The sequence below is a fragment of the Lepus europaeus genome, chromosome 14, assembly GCF_033115175.1.
Source record: "Lepus europaeus isolate LE1 chromosome 14, mLepTim1.pri, whole genome shotgun sequence".
NCBI classification, from domain to species: domain Eukaryota; kingdom Metazoa; phylum Chordata; class Mammalia; order Lagomorpha; family Leporidae; genus Lepus; species Lepus europaeus.
Window position 1 is genome coordinate 74,432,423 of NC_084840.1, and position 25,617 is coordinate 74,458,039.

General features: G+C 43.1%; 1 protein-coding gene across 5 annotated transcripts in view; it reads left to right on the forward strand.

Moving 5' to 3' along the window:
• SFMBT2 (Scm like with four mbt domains 2) overlaps positions 1–25,617 on the forward strand; it is a 259,960-nt gene that overhangs the window by 141,399 nt on the left and 92,944 nt on the right. For all 5 annotated transcript variants that reach the window (XM_062210951.1, XM_062210948.1, XM_062210952.1 and 2 more), the window contains exons 7-8: positions 318–415; positions 21,554–21,655. In XM_062210951.1, coding sequence (XP_062066935.1) covers positions 318–415; positions 21,554–21,655 — 200 coding nt within the window. The remainder of the gene's footprint in view (positions 1–317; positions 416–21,553; positions 21,656–25,617) is intronic.

The following is a 25,617-nucleotide window of genomic DNA, read 5'->3' on the forward strand; positions in this document are numbered from 1 at the left end:
ATTTTTGGGCCGTGGATGACTGAGGGTTTTGCTAATGTGATTAATCCCATTAAATTACTTACAGAATGCCAACAAAATGCATACAAATATTCCTCGAAGAAGAGCACTGTTAAGTTTATTCTTCATTTCTGATAGCTGAATCCCAAGTTGCTGCTTAATTTTCAGAAGATCCTTTTAGCAGGTGGCCGTTTGCTGTGGGCTGGGTGTGCACTCTGATGGGGCCTGGATGAAGGCCTGGGAAGATACAAATTCAAAGAAGAACCACCCGGGAGAACATTTTAGTCCTTAAACTCTTATGTGCTTTGCTGTTGATACAGAAATCTATCCTTTGAAGATGACCTCTGAATGGAAATGTGCTCTGGAAAAATCCCTTATTGATGCGGCAAAGTTTCCTCTTCCAATGGAAGTGTTTAAGGTAAGATGTCAGCTTTTTACAATCAATCCACTCTGTCGAAGCATAAACTGCTTACGAAGTTTTCTCTATCACATTGCTTTCCCATGATTTAAAAACCAGTCTTTTTGGTCACTTTCCCCTTCAAGTGTTAATCATTTTATCTGTTGTTCTCTTTTGCTATTTTGGGGGTGTTTTCCACAAATACTCCACCATGCTGATTAAAAGTTTTTAAGTTTATTTTGTTTGTCTCTGCAGTCTATCACTGTGGGATTCTGCTTTTTAACTTTCTCACTTCCTACCAAAGAAGCACTATAAAGTCTAATTTTGTTGTTTGTTTGGTCACAATGACAGAAAATGATGCTTCACGTGATGGTTCAATGATCTTGATGGCTCAGGAAGCTTGTTCTGAGTGTCTGTGGGGTCCTCGGCTGTTGTACCAGGAGCTCATACAAAACTGAAGGGCTTCATAATACGTATCTTAACTGAAAGGGATTGCCAGGTACTAAGCGCTTCTACAGTTACGCATCAAACTTCTCTGTTCCCACCATCTTCAGAGAAGACTGGGAGCAGGGGTTGGTTCTGTGGGGTGGGCTGAGTGGGAGCATCGTGGTGTCTGGCTGCTGCTGGCGGGTTATTTGATGAGCCCTGATGCACCCCCAGGTCCAGGCATGCTTTTGCGTGACTAGTGTCAGAGCCGTGGAGAATTCTGCAGTAGGAATTGGGCTGGCTCTTGGCTTTTCTGCTGAAGGCTGTCATTTGGCTCTGCTGAATATGAAGATACTTCTTGTTCATCAGCATTTTGTAGCTTCCATACCTTTGTTGCTGTTGAGTGGTTTTGTGTCTTAAAAAAAAAAAATTCTTTACTATAGTTTTGATCTCTTTACTATAGTTTTGGTTAGAGTTTAGATGGAGGTAAGATTAATGTGGGTTTTTCATCTGACATCTGAACCTGGCACTGCTATTTTAAAACTTCTTGTTGTTTGGAATCTAGGCTAAAATACAGCTTGCATACCCCTCCAAGAGATGCCAAGGCCGGTGCAGCTTAGCTCTGCTTCCGCCTGTGGTCTGGGGTTGTGCATTCTCCCTCCTCAGTGTGCTACACTATTGCTACACTGGTCTTTTTTCTTCCAATGCCTTTTGTCCATTGTGTTAAATTCTTACTTGTCCTTCAGACTCAAATATAAATAAATATAAATTCTCTAAAAGACTGTTTTTCTGGATCTCATGCCACTGAACTCAGAGGGCGTGAGCCTGTGGCCCCAGCAGGAGTCCTCATGGTAGTCTGTCACAGTTACTCCTAATCATTGGTGCGATTCCTTGCACGATAGCCATCTTCTCTGGCCTAGTGTTGACGCTCCAGTCGGCTAAGGGCCATGTCTTTCTGGTCCATCATCGTTGGAAACATAATTCCTTGCCCATAGTAGTAGTCCATAAATATTTATCAAATAAGTAGACTAATTCTTGAACATCCATATGTATTTAACTCACTGGCTTTACCAATTTTGAGTTAATGTAGATTAAATGGATATGCAGGCTTGTTATTTAGAACTGTGAATACTAAGACTTGAAAGGTTAATATATAACCATCAATAATCCTAATATATTTCTAATTAAAACTTAACAAATCCATTAAACATTTATGGAGCAGCTATTATTTGACCTGATTCTAGAGTTTAATGCTTTGTTTCTATTTCCTAAAATACAATTACCTTCTTCCCTCACTTTTAATTTCTTCCTATGAGAACTCGGACTATTATTTTGATAAAGTACCTGAGCATTATCATCGTATTCAATATTCTGTTCATAACTGAGAACTGCTTTAAGATGCTGCATATTACTTTAGGGGCCTAGTACAAGGCAGGGTATGTAGGCTTGGAACTTCATACATAAAGCTTGGTTGCATTGAATTGTATGTGTTCTTAAAGCATGCAAGGTAGTTCTGTAAATGTTTTCCCTTATTTCAGTGCCAGGAGGAGGGGAATGGACAGGTTTTTTTCTTTTTAGCCATATTTTGTATGGAGTGGCTATTTGTGTGTTGAATTTTGAAAGCAGGAGAATAAGCAGTTCCTGTTCCCTAAGCTACTGTAGTAAGTCACCATGGGTGGCTTGGGGTAGCAGGAACGTGTTCTTCTGTACTTCTGGAGGCTGGGATTTGAAACCAAGATGTCAGCAGGGCTGCCCTCCCTCTGGGGGCTCTGGGGGAGAAGCAGTTCCTGGGACTTTTCTAGCATCTGGTGGTTGCCTCCGCCTTTGACATTTCAGGACTTGGTGGCAGTGTCGCTCTGCTGTCTGCCTCAGTCTTCACTTCACCTTTTCTTCTCAGTGTGTCTGCCCAGATTTCCTGCTTCCTGTAAGGACACTGGTCATTTTCTTTTTAAGATTTATTTATTTTATTTGAAAGTCAGAGTTACACAGAGAAAGAAGGAGAAACACACAGAGAGAGAGAGAGAGAGAGAAAGAAAGAGAGAGAGGTCTTCCATCCGCTGGTTCACTCCCTCATTGGCCTCAGTGGCCAGAGCTGTGCTGATCTGAAGCCAGGAGCAAGGAGCTTCTTCCAGGTCTCCCACGCAGGTGCAGGGGCCCAAGCACTTGGGCCATCTTGTACTGCTTTCCAAGGCCACAACAGAGAGCTTGATTGAAAGTGGAGCAGCCAGGACTTGAACCTGCGCCTATATAAGATGCCCTTACTGCAGGAGGCAGCTTTGCCTGCTACGCCACAACGCCGGCCCCAGGTCACTAATTATCCTGATCCAGCATGCCCTCATCTTGACTTGGCTGCATTCACAAAGACCCTGCCTGCAGGTCACATTTACAAGTTCAGATAGGCAGGGTTTTTTAGAGGACACAGTTCAAATGTAGTGCCACCAATTTAAGGAGTAACAGACTAGCATTCTACTGAGGGTTTCTCTACTTTAGAGAAATTACATGTGCATAGGGAATGAGGATCAAACTATCTTAGCAGTTGCTTCATTTATTAAAAAAAAAAGAGAAATTTTCTCTCTAAATTTTAGAAGTTCAAGCAACTGATATTCCCTTACAGGGTTCAAAAATAGAAGACACACACACACACACACACACGAGTTTTTTTTCTTATCACCGTTTGATCATCACTGTTTCTCAGCAGGCAGACTTATTTCTAGTTTCTTTCATTACGGGGAAAGGAATATATGTCTGAATTCAGCAGTGAATCATCTGAGATGCATGTTATTATGGAAAATTGCCATAGTGTTTGCTGTGACAAGACGGAAGTCAAAGCTAAGCACATTTAATGGCCAGAGATGAATGTATTTCCAAGCAATTCTTTTTATTATTTTTAGACTTTAGAGAAAATGAGTATTTTGGTGGAATGAATCTCATTGTGCTGCAGAGTTCCTCACTCTGGGGGCTGTGTTTGCCACCTGTGTTGTTCTTGGTGTGTTCGTGTCTGTGCATACAGTTGGATCAAGCTCGTGTGCAGTTTTCCCCATCTGTCTTGAATCCCAGCAGAAATGCTGTAAAAGTAAGGTCATAGTTATTATTTCTGTTATTTGCTTTTGATTTTGAGAGTTTATTCTGAATACCATTTGGATGCCAGAGTTTACTGGGAGTTCTGATTTAATTTGGAAAATACAGATAATCTTCAAAATGTGTACTCTGTTAAAAGGTAATTAATGAAATGATTAAAAAAAAAAAAAACTGAGGGGGGTGTGGGCGTTTGACCTAGTAGTTAAGGTGCCAGCTAAGACACATCACATATACGCGTACCTGGATTTGACTCTTTTTTTGGGGGGGCAGGCAGAGTGGACAGTGAGAGAGAGAGAGAGACAGAGAGAAAGGTCTTCCTTCCGTTGGTTCACCCCCTCAATGGCCGCTGCGGCCAGTGCACCGCACTGATCCGTAGCCAGGAGCCAGGTGCTTCTCCTGGTCTCCCTTGCTGGTGCAGGGCCAAGGACTTGGGCCATTCTCCACTGCACTCCCGGGCCACAGCAGAGAGCTGGCCTGGAAGAGGAGCAACCGGGATAGAATCCGGTGCCCTGACCGGGACTAGAACCCAGGGTGCCAGCGCCACAGGCAGAAGATTAGCCTAGTGAGCCGTGGCGCCGGCCTGGATTTGACTCTTAACTCTGTTCCTGATTCTAGCTTCCTTCTAATACAGACCCTGGGAGGCAGCTAGACTAGAACTCAGCTAGTCCCTGCCACCGCGTGGGAAACCTGTAATGAATTTGTGGCTACTGGCTTTGGCCTTGGCTCTGTCCTGGCAGTGGTGGCTGTTTGAGGAGTGAGTCAATGGGTAGGCACTCCATCTGTCTGTCTGTCTCTCTCTCTCAGAAAAAAAGAGAATCAAAGAGAGATTTAGAAATCTCATCTTATTGAAAAATAATGGAATTTTTCAAGTGGCCAAGATAGATACAAAGTGCTTCCTGAATATAGGAGTAGCTTACCATGCCTCAACCGTTCATACTAAATACCTGGTTTTCTTCTGGAAGTCTGGCTTTTGGGCAGGTGAAAGTCAGTCTGAAAAAAAATCAGTCTGAAAAGATTTTCCAAAACTATCCATATGTTAACACTAATTGACTCTTCAAAAGTAATCAGTATATGGAGGTGCACATCACTGTATTCTCACTGGACTTTAATGTAGAATAGTCCTGCCTGCATCACACATCTGGATGATTGTTAGCTCTCAGAAGAAAACAAAATCTGTTTTGTAAGAATCAACTTAAGGGGCTGGCACCGTGGCTCACTTGGTTAATCCTCCACCTGTGGCACTGGCATCTCATATGGACACTGGGTTCTAGTCCCAGCTGCTCCTCTTCCAGTCCAGTTCTCTGCTGTGGCCCGGGAGGGCTGTGGAGGATGGCCCAGATGCTTGGGCCTCTGCATCTGCATGGGAGGCCAGGAAGAAGCACCTGGCTCCTGGCTTCAGATTGGCGCAGCACCGGCCATAGCGGCCGTTTGGGGAGTGAACCAAGGGAAGGAAGACCTTTCTCTCTGTCTCTCTCTTTCTCACTGTCTATAACTCTACCTGTCAAATTAAAAAAAAAAAATCAACTTAAGATATCTTAACCAATAGCTACAACCTTGTGCAATCCTGTTGTACTTAAGTATTTTTGCAACCTCTGTAAGCTATCACCCTGAACTTCAACTGCCAACTAAAGCAAAATTTCCCAGTTTCAAGAAAAGCTTTTTATTTTGTCGTCATAGAGAACCATTAGGATGGGTATCTCTGAGTTTGTTTCTGCCATCAAACAATGAAGCTATTACAGGATTGACTTGGTTTTTTGGTCAACAATGCCTTTCTTACTCGGGTTATCCAATTCATTGTCTGCCTAGATACTGAGAGATATGGGGGAACTTGAAGTTTTAAAAACAGAGCCTAGGAGGCTAGAGGATGACTATGGGTATTTACTGTAATGCTTCCCATGGCCACCTTCATGCGTCTCCTGTAGTTATTGTGGCTCTTCATGTTCTTCAGGTCTTGTAAATCTTAGTCTGCCCCTGTTTGCCAGTGTTGAACTGTAGACGTTTCCCCCACAAGTCACATATCCATCAAAAAGCTAGACAAGTGAGAAGCAGCACTTCCCAATGTGCCGGTTCATGGAAACTAAGAGTCCCGGGAAACACAAGTACTCTCCTACCAACTCTGTTCATGACCACACTTTGGAGCAGTAAGGAACGAAGGAAGGAACACATTTAACATGTCATTAACATACGTGATCCGCTTTATCCCATAGAGAAGGAACATTGGCCAAACCTTTTGTTTTTATTCTTTACATAAAACATTGAAAACCCGAGTGTTTGAGATTCCAAACAAGCTATGGAGAGATTTGCAGGAGAGTGAAGGAAATTGTAGTTAAAGACAGTGGAGCCTGGGTGCCTGTGTTCTCCTCGCACCTCTGTGTTGGGATCCCTCATGTGGCCCCCACGTTTGGTCATTCGCCAGGACACAGATGTTGCTATACTCATGGGTACAGTTTCTTCCAGTGCGAGGATGTAGCACAGTCAGCAAGGGTGTGTTCCAAACAAGGCAGCTCTTTAGAGCCTTGGTGCTCGGGGTTGTTTTGGGATCCAATTCTGCAAGTACCCTGTGCCCTAGCCAGACTTCCAGAAGGAAACTGGGGATTTAGTATACACTCCATCGTTGGCAGGAACAGCTGAGGCACGGTGAACTACTCCTGTTTTCAGGAAACGCTTTGTATCTGTCTTGTCTACTTGGAAAATAAGCCCTGCTTCCGTCTCTTTCTACAGGTCTCTGCTTAAAATCAGAAACGCTCCACTGTAGGGCCATCTCCCCATCTGTGTGCTCTGCCTACCCCCTGGCTTTCTTTGTTTTCCTTATTCCTTGCCTTACTGTGTATTAAATTTTTTTTTTTTTTTTGCTTTTTTCTGCTTCTTAGTAGAATGTGAGCTCCCGAGAACACAGTGTTTATTTTTATGATTGCTTTTTTCCCCAGTGCCTTGAACAATGCCTGGGACAAGGGAAGTTCTTTCAACAAATATTCATGAATGGAATAGTGAAGAAATATGTCCACAAATTAACTTAGAAAAACAAACACTTGGGAATGGTCTTTAGCACAACTTTAAGTGAACCTCCCAGGTGTGGTTCTGATAATAATGGGGATGCCCATGGAAGAGAGGAAGAGAGGGTGATTTCACAGGTAAGGTGGGTAATTTTACGGTGAACTAAAAATACTCCAGGGCAGCTCTTGGCTAAGAATAGGAAGGCATTGGGAGTGACAGATGCATTGAAATTAAGAAAACATCTGAGCTTTAAAAACAACAGCAAAACATCGTGTCCTAAGAATTCCCATTGCTCCCAACATGAAATGTCAAGATTTGATTCTTGCTGGAAATGATCACTAAGACTAGGCTTAATATTGACTCACACGTGTCATGTGAAGAGTTGAATTTTTTTTCCCTTTTAAAATGTGCATCTTGGCCGGCGCTGTGGCTCAATAGGCTAATCCTCTGCCTTGCGGTGCCGGCACACTGGGTTCTAGTCCCGGTCGGGGCGCCGGATTCTGTCCTGGTTGCCCCTCTTCCAGGCCAGCTCTCTGCTATGGCCCGGGAGTGCAGTGGAGGATGGCCCAAGTGCTTGGGCCCTGCACCCGCATGGGAGACCAGGAGAAGCACCTGGCTCCTGGCTTCGGATCGGCGCAGTGCAGCGCGATGTGCCGGCCGCGGCGGCCATTGGAGGGTGAACCAATGGCAAAAAGGAAGACCTTTCTCTCTGTCTCTCTCTCTCACTGTCCACTCTGCCTGTCCAAAAAAAAAAAAAAAAAAAGTGCATCTCATTACCACTTTTGATTCGTACAGCAACCTGCTGCTATGCTGTTGTATATCGTTTCCTCATTACACAAACAGATCAATGGAGAGACAATGAACTTGAAGAAGAAGCTCAAGAGAGAGCGGTTTGTTTCCATGACAGAGCTGACACTCAGTGACTGCTTTCTGCTTTGTAGCCATAGCCAGTTTCTTCTGTGCTTCAGTGCTGTTCCTAAAATGACATATGTCTCAGCTATGTGTTATACCTGAACAGGTGCACTGTGGTTAGGTGGCAGCCACCTGTTGCTTCTGGATTATTTCCTTTGATTTGAAGCTGAGAGGAGGGGTGTGTGTGTGTGTGTGTGTGTGTGTTTGCAATGATGTGTTCACTAAATGCCATAGCTACCATTCATTCCATTATAGCCTTCCTTTGTTTTTTTTTTTTTTTTTTTTTTAAATTTTTGACAGGCAGAGTGGACAGTGAGAGAGACAGAGAGAAAGGTCTTCCTTTTGCCGTTGGTTCACCCTCCAATGGCCGCCGCGGTAGGTGCGCTGCGGCCAGCGCACCGCGCTGATCCGATGGCAGGAGCCAGGTGCTTCTCCTGGTCTCCCATGGGGTGCAGGGCCCAAGGACTTGGGCCATCCTCCACTGCACTCCCCGGCCACAGCAGAGAGCTGGCCTGGAAGAGGGGCAACTGGGACAGGATCGGTGCCCCGACCGGGACTAGAACCTGGTGTGCCGGCGCCGCAAGGCGGAGGATTAGCCTAGTGAGCCGCGGCGCCGGCCCCATTATAGCCTTCCTAACCAATTCCTAGTCAATATTTGTGGCTCTGGGGGAGTTTCTTTCTTTTTTTTTTTTTTTAAAGATGTATTTTATTTATTTGAAAGACAGAGTTACAGAGAGAGGTAGAGGCAGAGAGAAAGGTCTTCCATCCACTGATTCACTTCCCAGATGGCCACATGACTGGAGCTGTGCTGATCTGAATCCAGGAGCCAGGAGCTTCTTCCAGGTCTCCCACATGGGTGCAGGGGCCTAAGGACCTGGGTCATCCTCCGCTGCCTTCTCAGGCCATAGCAGAGAGCTGGATCAGAAGAGGAGCAGCCGGGACTAGAACTGGCACCCTTATGGGATACCAGCACTTCAGGCGGTGGCTTTACCTGCTATGCCACAGTGCCGGTCCTGCACTTTTCAAAATATCCTCCAATATCGCTAAGCAATACATGACCTGTCCTTTGCTACCCTACCCAGTCTGTTGGTGGTTTCCTTCCAGTAGCTCAGTTTTATGTCATCGTTGACATAGGTATCTGTCAAGTAGATCTGCAAGTGTGTGTGTGTGTGTGTGTAACTGATAGGTGTTAAAAGGTACCCACCCTTGAAATCTATGAAGAAAGCGCTTGGAATCATGGCACGGCAGTGAGTTCATTCTTGTTTGCCCCAGTCTCAAGCTGTGCCTGCAGTGCTCAGTTCTCCGTACCTTGCTGTCCCCATTTGTAGGCAGTTAATATGTGAAGAGAAGGGGCAGTAGAGACAAGGCTGATTGATGAAGGCAGGTGCTCTGTGATGCATTATTTGTTCTTTACACAGATAAACCTAAATAAAAATAAAAACATCTGCTGCACGTATTTCCGCTCCGTAAGGGTGTTCAGTCTGCTCAGAACATCGAGAACTCTGCATCCTGTGATGGCCTTTAGTTCTTTTTTTTTTTTTTTTTTAAAGCTTTGAATGATATATTTTATCAGTGTGATGATACACTTAACCTTTAGGAGGGAATCTCTTCTGCACATTAGCATCTGAGAACAAGGAGGTAGAGGCCGGTGAGAGAAAATGGAGTGTTGCAAAGAGAGAAAAGCTTTTCTTTGTCCTTGCCGATGGTACAGCCAAAGGGGTAAGAAAGGAAGCGGCTGCTCTCTTCTGATAGATTGTGAGGTTGCAGTTTCTATGGTGACTGGTTTCTTTTTCTCTTATTCAGCAACTAAATACAGCAACAATAAGACACTTGTAGCTACGTTTGGCCTTCAGGTAGGATACTTAGAGTCTCCCAGAATTTGCTTTAGGATCTTTGTGTAGAGACAGAAGTTGATCTCTTTGTCCAAGTCATTTAGCAGTAAATGTTAGTGGAACACGTGGTTGGTGGTTGATATCTCCCTTCTCATCAAGTTCCATCCAAACGATTCTTTTACAGAATGTTTTAGCTGTCAGTCGTCTTGTTATGAGGCTGGTTGCTGACTGCTCCATTGTGAGTTTTCTTTTTAAATTTTTTTTTATTTCAGAGGGAGGGAGAGAGGAAGAAGGAGAGAGAGAGAGAGAGAGAGAGAGGGAGGGAGGGAGAAAAGGGGAGAGAGAGTGAGAGCGAGCGAGCGAGTGAGTGAGCATTTGCATCTGCTGATTAACTCTCCAGATGCTCACAGAAGTCAGAGGGCCAAAGCTGGGAGCCCAGAACTTAATGCAGTTCTCCCATATGGGTGCCAGGAACGCAGTCCTTGGAGCCGTCCCCACTGCCTTCCAGAGTCTGCATTAACAGGAAGCTGCATCCAGGAGCTGGGTATTGAAGCCACGCACTCCGATGTGGCTCAAAGTCATCTTAACCAGTAAGCCAAACACCCACCCTCACTCGTGAGTTTTCTGTCCAGTGGCCCGTCCCAGCTGTCCTCCACTTTGGGCCAAAAAAGCAGAACTGCTACAAGGCCCCAGTCATCTGACCTCCTTCTGCTGTGCTCAGGTCTCTGCAGACCCGAGGAAGGTTGCTAAACGGAATCTCAATGGGATGGGCAATCACAGAGAAGTTCAGTTTACTCAGTGCCCACCTGTTGCTACTTACAGAGACAATGGGTAGACCTTCTTTCTGTGTCTTGGATCTTGAACTGAACCTTGTGAATTACATACCCAGAAAGGACTATAGGGGCCATCTAGTTTTTATGGGTATTGCAGAAAATCTCATAAGAGATGTAATCATGAGGGCAACTTTGGTCAACCAATAAGTGTTAACTGTGAAAAAAAAAAAAAAAAAAAAAAAAGAAGTCCCCAAATCCAAATATACAAAGAGCTCCCTGTAACAATTGTTTGATCACAGGGTTGAACACTGCAGTCTGCCCCATGGTGACTTGCCTTTAATTCTGGACATTAAGAATTTAACAATATCATCAACTTTCAGCTATCTGCTCTGGAAATTATCGCTCCCAAGTGGCTCCTGTTTACCACCGATAATTCTGGCTCCTGCCAGTTACCTACAGTTGCCGAGAAGGAAGATAATATTAGTGTGAAGTTAATGTTAGTGGTATATGGGGTGTTGGTGGGTGTGTGTGGGCAATAAATCTCTTGTTTTTAAAACCAGACACATTTCCAAGTGGCTGTTGTCCCATATTCTAATTGTTTTAGCCTTTTTCTATTCTACTCTTCATTAATAAGAATCATTAAGGATAGGTTATAATACTTTCATCTATGGAGAATTTTCTTGTGGGCTTTAATATTAAATATTGTGGATTAAACCACCATAAAGGGGTACAGAGGAGTTCCTCCACTCCCGCCTTCCCTCCCCGCTTCTAAATACGGAAGGATCTTTTGCAGGTTAGACCATTCTTTTAATGTCTGTAATGCCTTTTATGAACAGATAGTTGCAAGTAGCGGTGTGTCTCAGGTGGGAAAAGCAAGGTAAAGAGAGGTCTAAGCTCTTCTTTTTTAACTCAAGGCCCTCGAGGTTTAAGATCTAATAACTGTGGGACCCTCTGCAGCAATGTTTTTGTGACCTTGGCCTCCAGTGTCTTCCCTCTTGCCCCGAGGTAGGGTACTCTGAGCAGAAATAGCTTGTTTTGCTGGATGTAAATGGAAGTTGTGGAAATTGTTCAGTCCTGGATTTTCTCTCTTCACTGTCTCAAACAGCCACCTTGCTGCCGGTCTCCTTTCTTTTTTATTTTATAAGGTCACGATACATTCCAATCTGCCTCCTGCCTCATCTCCAGCCCCATTTATAAGCAGAAGTGTCAGCATAAGCAAATCAGGCAAAATTTCTCATGAGTATATATTCTTGTGGATGTTCTGTGTTTACCTTGTTTCTAAAAAGGAAATAGTGGAAAACTGAGTAGAACCTCTGAATATGGGGCTGGCATTGTGGCACAGCACATTAAACCGCCACCTGTGACACAGGCATCCTATATAAGCGCAGGTTTGAGTCTGGCTGTCCCACTTCTGATCCAGCTCCCTGCTAATGTGCTTGAGAAAGCAGCAGAAGATGGCCCAAGTGCTTGGGTCCCTGCACCCACGTGGGAGGCCTGGATGGAGCTCCTGCTTCCTGGCTGTAGCCTGGCCCAGCCTGACTGTTGTAGCCCTTTGGGGAGTAAACCAATAGATTTCTCTCTCTGTCTGTCCCTCTCTCTCTGTAACTCTGCCTTTCAAATAAATAAACTAATTTTTAAAACAGAACCCCCTTAGTAGCCACTTGGAGGATTATGTAGATCTCAGCAGGATTAACGTTTTTCCCTTGGCATTCTAATTTTCCTAAAAGTAACTACGTAACATCTGTGTGAGTGCACAGTCTGCAAAAGGATTCTTAATTTTGTTGTCTTGCTTCTGATTTTGTACAAATCCAAGTACTCAGTGAGTTCAGTAACAGTGATTCCAAGAATGGGGGTCTGTACCAGGGGACATGAATGAGCATGGCTGCAGTGCTACGTATCCTGGCTTCCTGGGTGGTGTTACTCTCCCTGGGAACATCTTTGTGATGGTTATCAACTGTTTCTGATCCCTTGGGTTAGCATCAAAAGTCAGGGAAAGAGACCCATACTTGAGAGCATGGTCAATTTCCACGCACAGTAACATTCCTTCTCCAGTGGGAAGTGTTGCAATAGATTTAGTGGTGACTTCTAATTGTTGAGCACCAATAGAGTGGCAGATATTATACCAGGCATTTTCCACACGCCATTGCATTATCCACACAAAACCTGACACGATAGCTGTTCCAGCCTTAACAGTTGAGACCGAGGAAGCTCAAGGCTCAGAGAAATTCGCTTATTCTAGTGGCAAGGACAGAAGCCACGTGGGGGATCTCCAGATCTGGTTGAGATAACCTCAGTTTGACCCCCATATGTGTGGGGCTGGGGCTGAGTAGCTCTGTTCTGGGGAATGAACACATTTCTCACCTGGAAACGGGTTGGTTGGTTAAAGCCAAGGGCAGCTGTGATTGGAGGGAGGCTCTGGAGACTGGAGATGTTGTTGTTCTGTCTGCCCCCCAGGGCCTGCTGGCAATGGGGCACTTTCCAGTGTAAGGTCTCCCCCCACTCCTGGCTGAATATCACTGAGGGGTTTGAGAGCTCCCTGTGTTCAGTAGCCACAGTATCAGTGTCCACAGAGGGTAGAACAAAAAGTCAGTCTCCTTTCTCTGACGGGTGGTATCTACAAACCTGGGGACACTTCGGGGACCGTCAGTGCCCTGTGTCGTGTTTCCATGACAACAGTTGAGCCCCTCACTTAGGAGCAGAGGGATATCCCTCAGCCACTGTGTCTACTCCACTCTACCAGTGGGTGTGAAAGCTGGGAGGGAAGGGGACCCAAAGAGCTGCTGCCAGGCCCTCCTTGAGCCCATAGACTGTGTTGCCATGGAAACAGGAGAAGCCATCCTAGCTTATAAGAAAAGTTAACTAAGCAGGAAAGAGAAGAGTGCGTTGCTGTACTGTGCACCACAGAGTTAGCTCTGGGTGTCTCCTAAAGGTGCCATAAGGAAGGTTGGAATTTTTTGCCATTGGTAAATGTTTTTATGGTGCTAAGTGTTGGTCAGTGAAAGACATTTTCATTGCGCTTGCGTTTTCACCATCTGGGACCAGTTTTTGGACCTGTGAAAGAGGCCGGGGATCATCGCCGGTTACAAATCAAGCAGTTCCAGCTGCAGTGTCTAATGCTACAGCACCGCGTTTTCTCACTGCTATTTTTTAACTTGATTGAATGCACAACCAGTAGATAAAATTACTATTTACAGCTGTTGGAGAAAAATGGAAGTGCATATCAGGGTTCAGTTTATGGATTTTTTTTCCACTGCATTTTTTGGTTAAAATATTTCACTGGCTATATTTAGACAGTGTGGTGGAATTGAAGTGTAATTATACTATTGATTTAATAAATACTGGCATCCTAATGTCTGTTTTCCGATGAAACTAGTATTACAAGCATAATTTCCTGATGAACGTATAAGCACTTGATCGTTAGTACGACAAAAGGAGGAACCATTTGATAAGTGGCATGGGACTGTTTTATTTAGCATGACACGTCACGCTGATATGAATACAGGAATTGAAGTGTATTTTATTATATAACAATTTGAATATAATACTAATTAAAACCTTCCATTGGTTTCACTGAAGCCTATTCTTGGAAATTATGCAGATTAATTGGGGCCTTGACAAGAAGCATGTGAAATATTTTGAGCTCCCTGTAGACCAAAAAAACTGGCACGTTGGAACTGAAAAAATTATACTTGCAACAGTATTGTGTAAGTACAATACACAAAAGCATTTTGGTACTTCAGAAAAATTGGGGTGGGGTAACTTGCATATCTATGTTTTGCCTCTTTTATTTCATATCAACATATGCAAAAAGGAAGAGGCAGAATTAAAACTTGAAGCTCAGATTGCTGCTATAGAGGGTAAAAATTCCTGTGGCCTCCAGGAATATTTCTAGGATATTTCTGGAGTCTGATAGCCACATACCACCTTTAAAAATTATTTATTTATTTGAGAGGCAGAACAGAGAGAGAACTTTCATCCGCTCGTTCACTCCCTGAATGCTTACCGTGCCTGGGACCGGGCGAGGCTTGAAACTGGAAGCGTGGAACTCAGTCCAGGTCTCCCTGGTTGATGGCAGGGGCCCAGTTACTTCGAGCCCTCACCATTGCCTCCAAGGTTCTGCATTGGTAGGAAGCCAGGTCAGGAACTGGGGCCAGGAATTTATCTCATGTCCTGGATGTGGGTCGTAGGTGTCCTAATTGCTAGGCTAAATACCTGCTTCACACATAGTGCATTTTAATAGCATCACCTGCATTTTTTCAGGTTAATGTGGAGATGAGTTAAATTCAGGTAGGCATGTGGGACCCCAGTGTTCTTTATTTGTCTTGTCTTTCTTCTGACTGTTAGTTTTCTGTGGTAGATGAATACTCATCATAATTTGTATATTCCTGGAGCTTTATCAGTCGGCCAGGCAAGTTTGGGTTGCTGCATATTCACAGGGTCTGCTGTCCAGACGCTGTGTGGCCGGCATGTTTCCTAGAGAGCTGTGTTCGCTTCCTCCACCCCTGCCCTTTCCCCAGTGTGGCAGCCTCATCCAAGGCAGCGACTTCCTGGACGGCTGGTGTTGACAGCTGTGGATGGCCACGGTGTAGTGCGTGCAGGCTGTGTTCTGAGATCAATGCAGCCTACTGATCCCTACTTCTTAGGGGAAGAGAGACATACTCAGAACTGCAAAGCCAGAACACCCAGTACAAGTACACTAGGAATTGTCCAGTGTAACACTTAATATTTCTCACTCTACACAGAATTTCAAGCTTCTCAGTGTCAGGATCCACACCATCTCCTTTCCCCTTCACTCAGTGTAGATCAGTGCTTAACACGCTGTGTTTCATATCAGCGACAATTGTGGGTTTTGTAGCCGGCCACGTTTGCTAGAGTAACCACGTGAATCCCATGAACCTGTCTTGGCTAACACTGACGACGTTCAGAGGAAACAGGTGTCAGGAAGAAGTGCCTTCTTGTCCACGTTTCTCAGATTTTCATTTCTTTTGGACACATGCAAGTAGTTAGTAAAGGTAGCTGTTCCTTGTTGATGAAGACTGTGGCTGGCTGTTGATAAGCACTTTGGGGATACTGTTAGTGTCAGAAATCCGACTTTGCCCCAAAGCTATTGAAAAGTGCTGTGAATGAATGACCAAAATGAGAGGCTTTAAGTAAATGATCAGTTTTAATAGTTACTACCTTTTCACTTGGTCACAACTTTGTTTGAAGTAAATGCTTGGAATCTGTGGATTGTGTGTAGGAGTTTTATTTGTCTTTTGCTAATTATTGGTAAAAATGCAAGGTGCTTTCCGACTTGCCTCCCAGCCTGTTATTTAATCTGATGGTTAGGTCACAGACTTAGGGTCAGGGGGCTTAGCTCTGAATTCAGGCTCTGTGCCCTTGCTTATGTAACTTAACCCCTCTGTTTCTAATTTCCCCACCCCGGAGTCTGTGATGGCGAAAATGATTCACACAGGGGAGTGGGTGCTTTCCAGTGTTCCCCACCTGGTCCATTGTGGTTGTTTGCCACCACTTGATTGCAAACCCAGTTAGGTTTATGGCAAAGTCACTGTGTCTAAGGAGAGTGAGGGAGCTGCTTGGCTTCTGAGGGGAGTGTATATCTGGGGAGACCTGAGCAGAGATAGGAAGCTGTTGTATGCAGAATCCCTTTTTCCAATGCCATTTGATTGATAATAAGACCCCTTGAAGAGAGATTGCTACTGTAGCCTCCAAAGACAGTCCTCCAGGAGAGTGAATGGCATTTTATGTTTGATCAATATAAAACTACTTTAGGGCAGAGATAAAAATGGAGAGCGACAAATGTTCGTGGGAATGGCAGTGCTGAGGATTATTAAAGAAGAGTCCGTTTACCTGGACTCTAGTACATTTCAGTGAACGCCATTTCTTGCATGTGGCAGATTGTAACTGCACTGAGGATTTAATGATATATCCTGGTAGCAGGGAGGTCATCATTCATGATCCAATAATTGTGATGTATGAATGATTCTGTGCTTTGGCAAAAGCTGGTATGTCTTTGAGACCACAGCGAATTTTTCCACTTTTTATCAATAGATAACCAGTTGTGAATCATCTTTAGGAGCCAAGAACTCTGTCTCCTTGTCACTGAGAGTGATTAGCTGGATGTCTGTGTAAGCAACTGCACACACTCTAACTGCTTCACCAGCCCAAAGTAGATGGTCAGCGAGATTATCTACACTTTCTCATAGACTACTATGAACGTACATTTCCATGCACAGCTAATGTTGGCTTATTTGGAAATTTGCTATTGTTGAATTCTTGCGTCATCACAAAAACTTGACGTTTCTCAAGAGTATCAGATACCTTCTTTTCCTTTTGGATCCTACTCAGATGCCTTCATTCGGTGTTTAAGGTCCAGCCTCCCATACTAAATTCATATGTGCCACCTTCCCAGAATCTTCTCTTTATCATTCTGAATTGCATACTTCAAATATTCAAAGCAACATTCCCTCCTAGGGATTGTTTGCCTGCCATGATCACAACAGTCCTTTGTTGTATTCCATGGAGCATTCGGTATCCTACTGTGTGGTCCCTCTGTGGTTTCTGATGAAGGCTTATTGAGTGAATCATAGAACACAGAACTGAAATGGATGTGAAGAACTTGTGTCTAGTTTTTGTTGTCATGTCAGGTTTAATGCAATACATATTTATGGAGGTCTTTCTTGGATGAACCACGTAGCATAAATGGGTTAGTTTGGCATTTGCTAGGAAGTTGCTTAGTTCTGTGTTTCTCAGAGTCCTCCAAGATCTGAGGCTCCAGATGCAAGCTCCTTTGGAAAATATTATCCCTCTCTTGCAGTGAAACGTTTTTGACATCATTGTTCATGCATAAAGTCAATGTTAGAGTAGTGGATTTAATCAAACCCTTAATCATTATGTGTTTTTGCTCTTGAATCAAAAATTTCCATTATGTTGATTTACACTGGAGATTGATGGGGTATCTACATGGTCAGAGAAGGATTTTTAAAAATTCTGATTAAAAAGTTATCTTCAGAAAGTAGAAATTAGGGCTGGAAGATAAAGGAATATATTTGAAGTTCAGATTTCACAGGAAAGTATAGATACATGTGGGTATTTGTGCCCAGGTTCCAGATGCCTGTGTTTGGGTGCTACTACCTCTCAAAATGTCTGACTTATTTTTTTGGTGTATTAAATTAGAGAGTTCAGGGGTTTTGAATAGTTTGAAACAACAACAGTTGTGTTTCTACAAGTAAGAGGGTTCCAGCTTATGAATTGTTTTTATTCACAACACTTCTGATGACACTTGTGTGGGTTTTTTCTACAGCAAACAGATTCTGTGACTCTGAAGACCAACAGAGCATCCTACGATTCAATTCAGTTCTGACACTAACCAAGCCCTGGGTAGCACAGACCTACAGGTTAAGGGCTCAGTTCCACAAGATTGCCTTTACTTTAGACACCAAAGACAAGTCCTGGGCCTTTTGTACCTCATCTTTTTCTTTTTAAAAGATTTATTTTATTTGTAAAGCATAATGGCAGAAAGAGAGAGAAATCTTCCATTTGTTGGTTCACTCCCCAAGTGGCCACAACAGCCAGGACTGGGCCAGGGCAAAGCCAGAAGCCAGGAGCGCCATCTGAGTCTTCCACAAGGGTGACAGGGGCCCAAGCATTTGAGCCATCTCCCATTGCCTTTCCAGGTGCATTAGCAGGGAGCTGGATGGGAAGTGGAGCAGCCAGGACTTTGAACTGGTGCCCAAATGGGATGCCGGTGTTGCAACACCAGCCCCTTTCTCATGCTTCTGATGGTTGTAAATCAAGGTTCTCATCACCACCTCCTTGGACTTTGCAATTGGCTCACAGAACTGAGGGAAAACCGTTTATTGTAAAGGATTCTATAAAGAATGTGGGTAAACCACCAGATGTAAGAGGTACACAGGTTGAGGTCCAGAAGGGTGCCACGCATAGGCATCCCTGTTCCCATAAAGCTGGGGTACACCGCTGTCCTGGGTATGTTGACCAACGGGGAAGCTCTCTCCTATGGTTAAAGGTTTTTATGGTGGTTTGATTATGTAGGCTTGGTTGATTGACTCATCGGGAACTGGTAATTAGCTTTAATCTCTAGCTTCTCATTCCTCCCCAGAGATTAGAAGCTGGACAGAGAACTGATGAGTGCAACTTTTACATCATAGTGTTTGTGTTTGTGGTCATCAGGCCTGAAGATGCGTAGGCATCTCCCAGGAGTGACTTCATTAGAACAAATCTAATCATCCAGAAAATTCTAAGGGACTTAGGAACTGTGTGCCAGAAACCAGTGACAAAGAACACACAGCTGAAGCTTAGTGCAGGTTGAATATCCCTTTCTGAAATGCTTGGGACCAGAACTGTTTTGTATTCCAGATGGTGGAATATATGCATAGACTTTACAAGTTGAACATCTCTAATCCAAAAAAAAGATAAATAAATCTGGAATTAGAACTGCTTCAAAATGCAAAACTCGATGGGTGTCCCACTGGGTTCTGGGCAGCTATGACCTGTGACAACAAGCTCGTAGTGCAGAGTTCCTGGAACTTGTTTTCAACCAGCTCCTTGTGGTAGAACTTGGAATCTGGGATACAGGAGGGCTGGGGACTTGGCTCAAAACTTCGGTCAGTGGTCAGAGCCAAACAAAGAGCCTGGGGCTGTTGGTCAAGTCTATTTAGACAGCTGGCTGCGCTCAGAAAGCAAAGAACAGGGCAAAAGTGTATGGAGCAGAGACTGGGCACACCAACTGCAATGGAGAGGAGTCAAGTGGCAGGTAGACCAGAAGCCCAGATTGCTTTCAGGCCACCTCTCAAGCAGAAAAAAAAACCATGAGGGACAGAAATGCAGGGAGAGCTATGGCAATAGAGGCAGTCACGCAGAGGCAAGAGGCGACCCCTTTCCTATGATCAGTGAGCCAGATCTCAAGGCTGTTCGGCCTTGCAGCTTGGGTGTTGAGAGGGAAACGCTGAAGCCTGGAAGGATATCAGCAGCAGAGAAGGAGACAGAGGGATCACGAGGCATCCCATGCATCTGCGCCATTTATTATGGCTACAAATGTGTCCTTAGTGCCGGAGCCATTTCTGTGTCATCAAACAACTTAATAAAGTCCATTTAGACTTGGTGAATGCATTTGGGCCAGTTTTATTACAGTATAATTTAAAAGTAATACCGCTTTTCAAATGGTAAAGGATTTTGTGCTTACAAGGAGGAAAATATTTACTTGCAAAATCCACAAATGTGACTTTGTTCCCACTGAGAGGTATTAGGGGCTTTGGTTGCTGACAGAAGCGTTAATTAATACAAATGTCGGTTAGTCATTTTTGGTTTAATTCTTCTGTCACCACATCTGCGGATTATAGCTCTGGCATTGTGGTTGGTATGTGTTTATACGCATTAACTCTCTATACCATTGCATTTGATTTTCTTTTTCTTTTCTGACCCACCTGCCCTGGCTACCTTTAAAAGTAAATGCTTTATTTGTGGAAACAATTTCTATTTTCATTAAACAATGAAAATCATCACCTACACCTAAGAGTATCGCCTTGTGCTTTTCCTTATGCATATAATTTTTATAAAGGGTTGATTATAAGTTCTTATGGAATTCATACAAGTAACAGCGTGAACAAAGAAAGTCATCACTTGCATCTAAAGATATTTCCTTATGGTTTTCCTTATGCTTATAATTTTTATAAAGTGTTGATTGTATGTTCTCAAGGAATTTATACAGGTTGCAGCTTGAGCAATCAAAGTTGTCCCTTGCACCCAAGAACATTTCCTTGTGCATATAATTTTTATAAAGTGTTGATTGTAAGTTCTTACGGAATTTATGAAGGTGGAGAACATGCCAGTTCCTTTGATTAGTTTTCATCATATTTGACTGCAGTCCTTCTTGCTGCAATTAACCCCCTTCCTAGGAGGTGGCACCATGCGCTCCACCCAAACCCAACCGTTCTTGTGTATCCCGGTGCATACAGCTCTTTGCAGACTGCGCTGTGGTGTGAACACTGAACAGTCCTTATGTTCTGCACCCCCTTTGGGGAAGCACTGGTGCCGTGGAGAGTGTGATAGGAAGTTCCTCCTTTTGGGTCTCCTGTTGGAACCTGATATGACCAGCTCTGGGAATTGAAGGTGGGGTGATGAGCAGACACAGCTCACTTGGGCTCTGTGTGGCCCTCAGATATAGAATGTCATCACTGAAATAATTAAAAATCCACTTTAGATTTGCAGAGAAAAGAAAGTAAGTAATCGGCCCCTGGATTTTCTTTTTTTTCTTTTTTTTTTCTTTTTACATTTCATGCCTAATTGGTGTCTTTGGAAGAAGTAGGATTTGTCTGCAGTTATCATTTCCTCAGGGACAGATTGCAAATTTGCAAATTCATTTAATTATTCACTACTGTTGGTGCAGACTGTGTTATGAGGAGACCTCCATCTGAGCATGATAAGTTCTGGTATCCAGAGTCCAACCAACTTCATCGATTGCTGTATGGCTAACATGGATATTGAAATTTGTTTTCCTGGGGAGATAGGAAAGCCCAGCTCTCCACACAAGGTTGCTGTTGAGTGGGTTATAAAACTGGCAGATGCCCATTACAAAGGGGATGTTTCCTCTGTGTGCAGTAGGAGTCAGGTTCTGATTGGCTCCAGAGGTTCTGGATTCTTACGTGCACACATCTGCAAGATCTTGGGCTCACTGCTGTGACTGGTAAGCCATATACTCGCAGACACAGAGGGTGGGGGGAGACTGTTACCTACAGGGTACTCACAGAAGCCCTTGTGTCATAACTTCCGTAGCCAGAGGCCACTGTTTTCTGAAGGTAGTCCTGCTATGTGTGTGATGCCCGATCACTTTCTTTCCTCCACTGTGTTACTTCTGATGGCACTTGGGAAGATCAAAGTGATATAATGTGAATTTTTTTTTTTCTTAGTGCACATTTAAGCATGGCCACAGAGGCTCCCTTGGAATAGCAATTTAGCCTGCAGAAAAGAATTAAGCCTGCAGTATTTTGCAATAACTAGAAATCTGAAGCGGCGAGAGTGAATGATTTCCATCCCATCTCAGTTGCCCAAGGAAATGCTCAAGGACAAGTTGCCAAGTTAATTTCACAAGAACATTGCTTTCACTATTTTTCTCTTCCTCCCTTCAGGATCATGCAGATTTGCGAAGCCATTTCTTCACAGTTGGGATGAAGCTAGAAACAGTGAATTTGAGTGAGCCCTTTCATATCTGTCCTGCATCAGTGACCAAGGTGGGTTTTCCTCCCTGGTGCTTTTGCCTTGACCCCCAGAGTGGATCAAGGAAGACTTTCAAATCAAAGCCTATTTTCATGAGAGGATACTCAGCAACACCAAGGAATCCAAAGGAAGAGAGCTGTCTCTCCAGCCCAGTTCTAGTCTGAGTAGTAGATGAGTGAGTCTGATTAGATGCCTTTCTTCTAATGGACAGGGCGAGTTTTCCTTGTCTTCTGATGGCTGTCTCCAACTGTTGTAATCTGCAGTGTTGTAATCATGGTAAGAATAACTTGCCCCTGCTTGGATCGTGGTGATTAGAGTCTGGTTTTGAAAATAGTAAAAAGCAAATGCTGTCCTCTATGAGTTGGCATTTCTCTCTCTCTTTTTTTTTTTTTAACTCAAGACATTTATTGCAAATGTCATGAACATGTTCACAAAGTAAAACTGGGTTTAAAAAAACAGAGAACGAGAGAGCAAGTGAGAAACAAGAAAAGCCAGGGCTTCCATATTACACCTAAAACACAGGAAGATGCTGTCTTCATGAATGATTAGAATTAACTACATTCTTAAAATAGTTTTAGTGCATTGCATTTTCAGAAAAAGGGAGATATCTCCACCCCCAAGAAAAGGTTCCTGCAGCATTGAACAGTTTGTGTGACTATGCTAATGTGACCACCTGTCTGCTACCAACCCCGGACCTGGGAACAATGCGATCTCTGGCACTGTAGGCTACAGTGGCCCCAGCAACCACGCATAGTGAATCTGGGGAAAATGCACTCTGCTTTCCAAACGCAGAAAGCAAGCCGCATCAGCTGAAGGCCATTTCCCATCTTCATGGAAGGGTTTTCTTATGCTGCTGAGATTTGTAACAAAGTTAACAGTCAAACTGGAATCGCATAGTTTTGGTATTAAGATTAAATTAAACATTAATGGTCTCTTCCAAAATGATATAAACTAAATCACCTCTCAGTGCATTAAAAACAACAAGGTAGGCAAAAAATAAACACGTGGTTTCTGCATCCTTTTTCTCATCTGCTTTTATAGACTAAGGCAAAACTTACACTTCCTAGATTTACAGTCCAAGTGAAATTATTTTTTCATTTCAAAACATTTTTTGAAGATCTGATATCATTTTGTAAGATTAGAATATCCTGGGGCCAGTGTTGTGGTGTAGTGGGTTAAGCTGCTGCCTGCAATACCAGCATGCTATATATACACTAATTTGGATCTCGGCTGCTCCATTTCTGATGCAGCTCCCTATTAATGAGCCTGGGAAAGCAGTGGAAGATGGCCCAAGTGCTTGTGCCTCTTCACCCACTTGGGAGACCTGGAATAGGATACTGGCTCCAGCTTTGTGCTGGTCCAGCTCTGGCTGTCATGGCTATCTGGGTAGTGAACCAGTGGAGAGAAGACCTCTGTCTCTGTAACTTTGCCTTTGAGGTAAAAGTAAACTAAATAATAATAAAAGATTAGACTATCCTTTCCCCATAAAAAAAAAAAAAACAAAACTCAATGAATTCACTTATAGTAAAATCCAAATTGCCAGTTTCTACCTTAAACATCCTCTTGAAATGGTGGGACAAACCAAGAAATTTAGCATTCTTAGCCAATGTGTATTTTAGTTAATGGCCTTTCATGTGTTTTAGTGGGAGAATTTAATTAAAGATTTGAAAGTCAATTCCATTTTACTTTCTTTTTTTGAAGGAACTATAATTGTTCATGCAGTGATTAGTGTTTTAATGTCTTTTGTGTCATTTAAAAAATTCATGATTTGGTAAAATTTGAGAAATGTAGTGGTGATAATCTATACAGAAGGGACAATGCTTACAAAGAAATGCTTTTTTCTTCTTTTCTAAATGTTTTTTCTTCAATGAATAGAAATTATTTTTATAACTTATTTAAAGAATAATAATTTATGTAAAGAAAAATATATTGGCTTATGCTCTGTATGCTATCATAGATTGGGAACTCACATACTTCCTTCATCTGGCACCCAGTAAAAATCTTTCTGTGGAACTGGCCTTAGTGTTTCTTTACTGTGGCTTCTGATAGTTGCTGTGTATCTTTGCAAAAGTGCAGAGCTGTACCTTGTTGAAGCCTGGCCAGAATTTCCCTCTATTCCAGCAGCAGGTAACAAAAGTGATGCCAGCTGCCCATTCTTCTGGAAGTGTATTACATTGTCCTCATTCTGAAAGGCTAGGATGTCAATTTCACCTGGTGTTTAGAAAATAAATGACACAGAGCTGATGGGCTTATTAATAAGCCTGTCAGTGGTTGCCTCTCTCTCATTTTTATACCTTTAAATAATCATAATATGTAATGTTCAGATGTGACATACTAATTATAGTTGGTTTCAGGACAAATATCTTTATCTAGATGGATAGATTTCCAGTGACAATTAATTGATTTTCACAACAAGCAATTTTCTCTCTAAATAGAGTTCCTTGGAGAGAAAGAAGGTATTTTCACACTTTTGGCCCACATTTTCACTTCAGTTTTCTTTGTTCCAAACATAAAATACGTAATACATAAGTCATTCTGTTTCATGTATACTTTTTCTCTCTTACTGCCTGTGTGTTGTAACGATGCCTGTTGGAAGTGTGTGCTTCTGTCTCATAGAAGCTGGGTAGGCAGCTCGCCAGGTTGAAGACTCATCTCCGTGTAATGAGGCATTAGAATATTCCTGCTGTAGAAGATATTTACAATTAAATGTATTTCTCCACACACTGTAAAACATTTCAGAGTGCTGTGTTTGAGAATCATGTATAGCACACTGTGATATCATTGTACATCATGATGACGATCTTATTTTCTACCCTGTGGTTTTTCTTTGACAATATAAATAAACAATATTAAGGAAACAGGAGAGAATGCAGACAGGTTACATGGATCCGGTATTAAATGAGCAACCTTGATCAGTACAGCACAGTTTCATTTTTGGTGTTCCAAAATGGAGCAAGATATTGACAGATGACAATGATGATGATGACATCATCTGTGTAGATAACATATATTGTATTGTTTAGATGAGTGGATATTGGGATTAGAAGTCTTGGGTTCTATTTCCGTTTTGGCCAACTCTAAGCTGTGCAGTCTTGGGCAAGGTGGTTAGCTGCTTTGGGATTCCTTTCTGAAAGCTGAGGGTTCTGTACCATTTAGGACCATGGACCCTGATGGATTTGATGAATCTTATTAAGGTTTTCCTCTAAAGGGTGTCCAAATGAATGCACCTTTTAATGGGTTTGGGAAATCCTACAGAGCCCCTAGTCTAGGGTCCTGTGGTGCTGAGAGAGGCTGCCACCAGAATCACATTCTTTTTGTGTATGTGTCTATGTGAGTATGTGTGTGTAGGTTTGATAGAGTAGATCACAGTAATTTAACAAACATCTATGGAGCACTCAGGCAGGATTCTGGGAACACAGAGAAAGCCCCTGCTCTTACACAGCATATATTTTAATTGACGGGACAACAGCAATAGAAAAAATTAATGAGTAAATAAATTTAGTATGTCACATGTTAAGTGCTAAGTAGACAGATACATCACAGAAAGGGCTCATGGAACACTGGGATGGAGGGAGGAGGAGAATTTTCAGCAGCGCTTTGAGGAGCAGCCTCCTTGGGAAAGCCTCATTTGATTCTTCACTCTCTAAAGTTGACTTTCAAAGGTAAAAGCAGTCCTGTGGCAGTAGCATTACAACTGCTTGCTGGGATCAGCATGGAGAAGAACAGAAGTACATGTCTTCTCCTTAGCTTTGAACTTACAAGGTTGCTTCCCTATAAGGAGGGGCTAGGAATCCAAGTTTAAAAAGTTGTATAGTTTCTTAAGGAAGACTGGTTTATGTCTATTGAATTGGGAAAGTAGTTTTTCTTCCAGGCTTGTTTTACCTGGTACAGTTTTAAAATCTATCATGCCCTTCAGTGTTCTCATCTGTCTGATTTTGCTATCTTTCTTCTTTTAAATCAACTTTTTTTTTTCCTA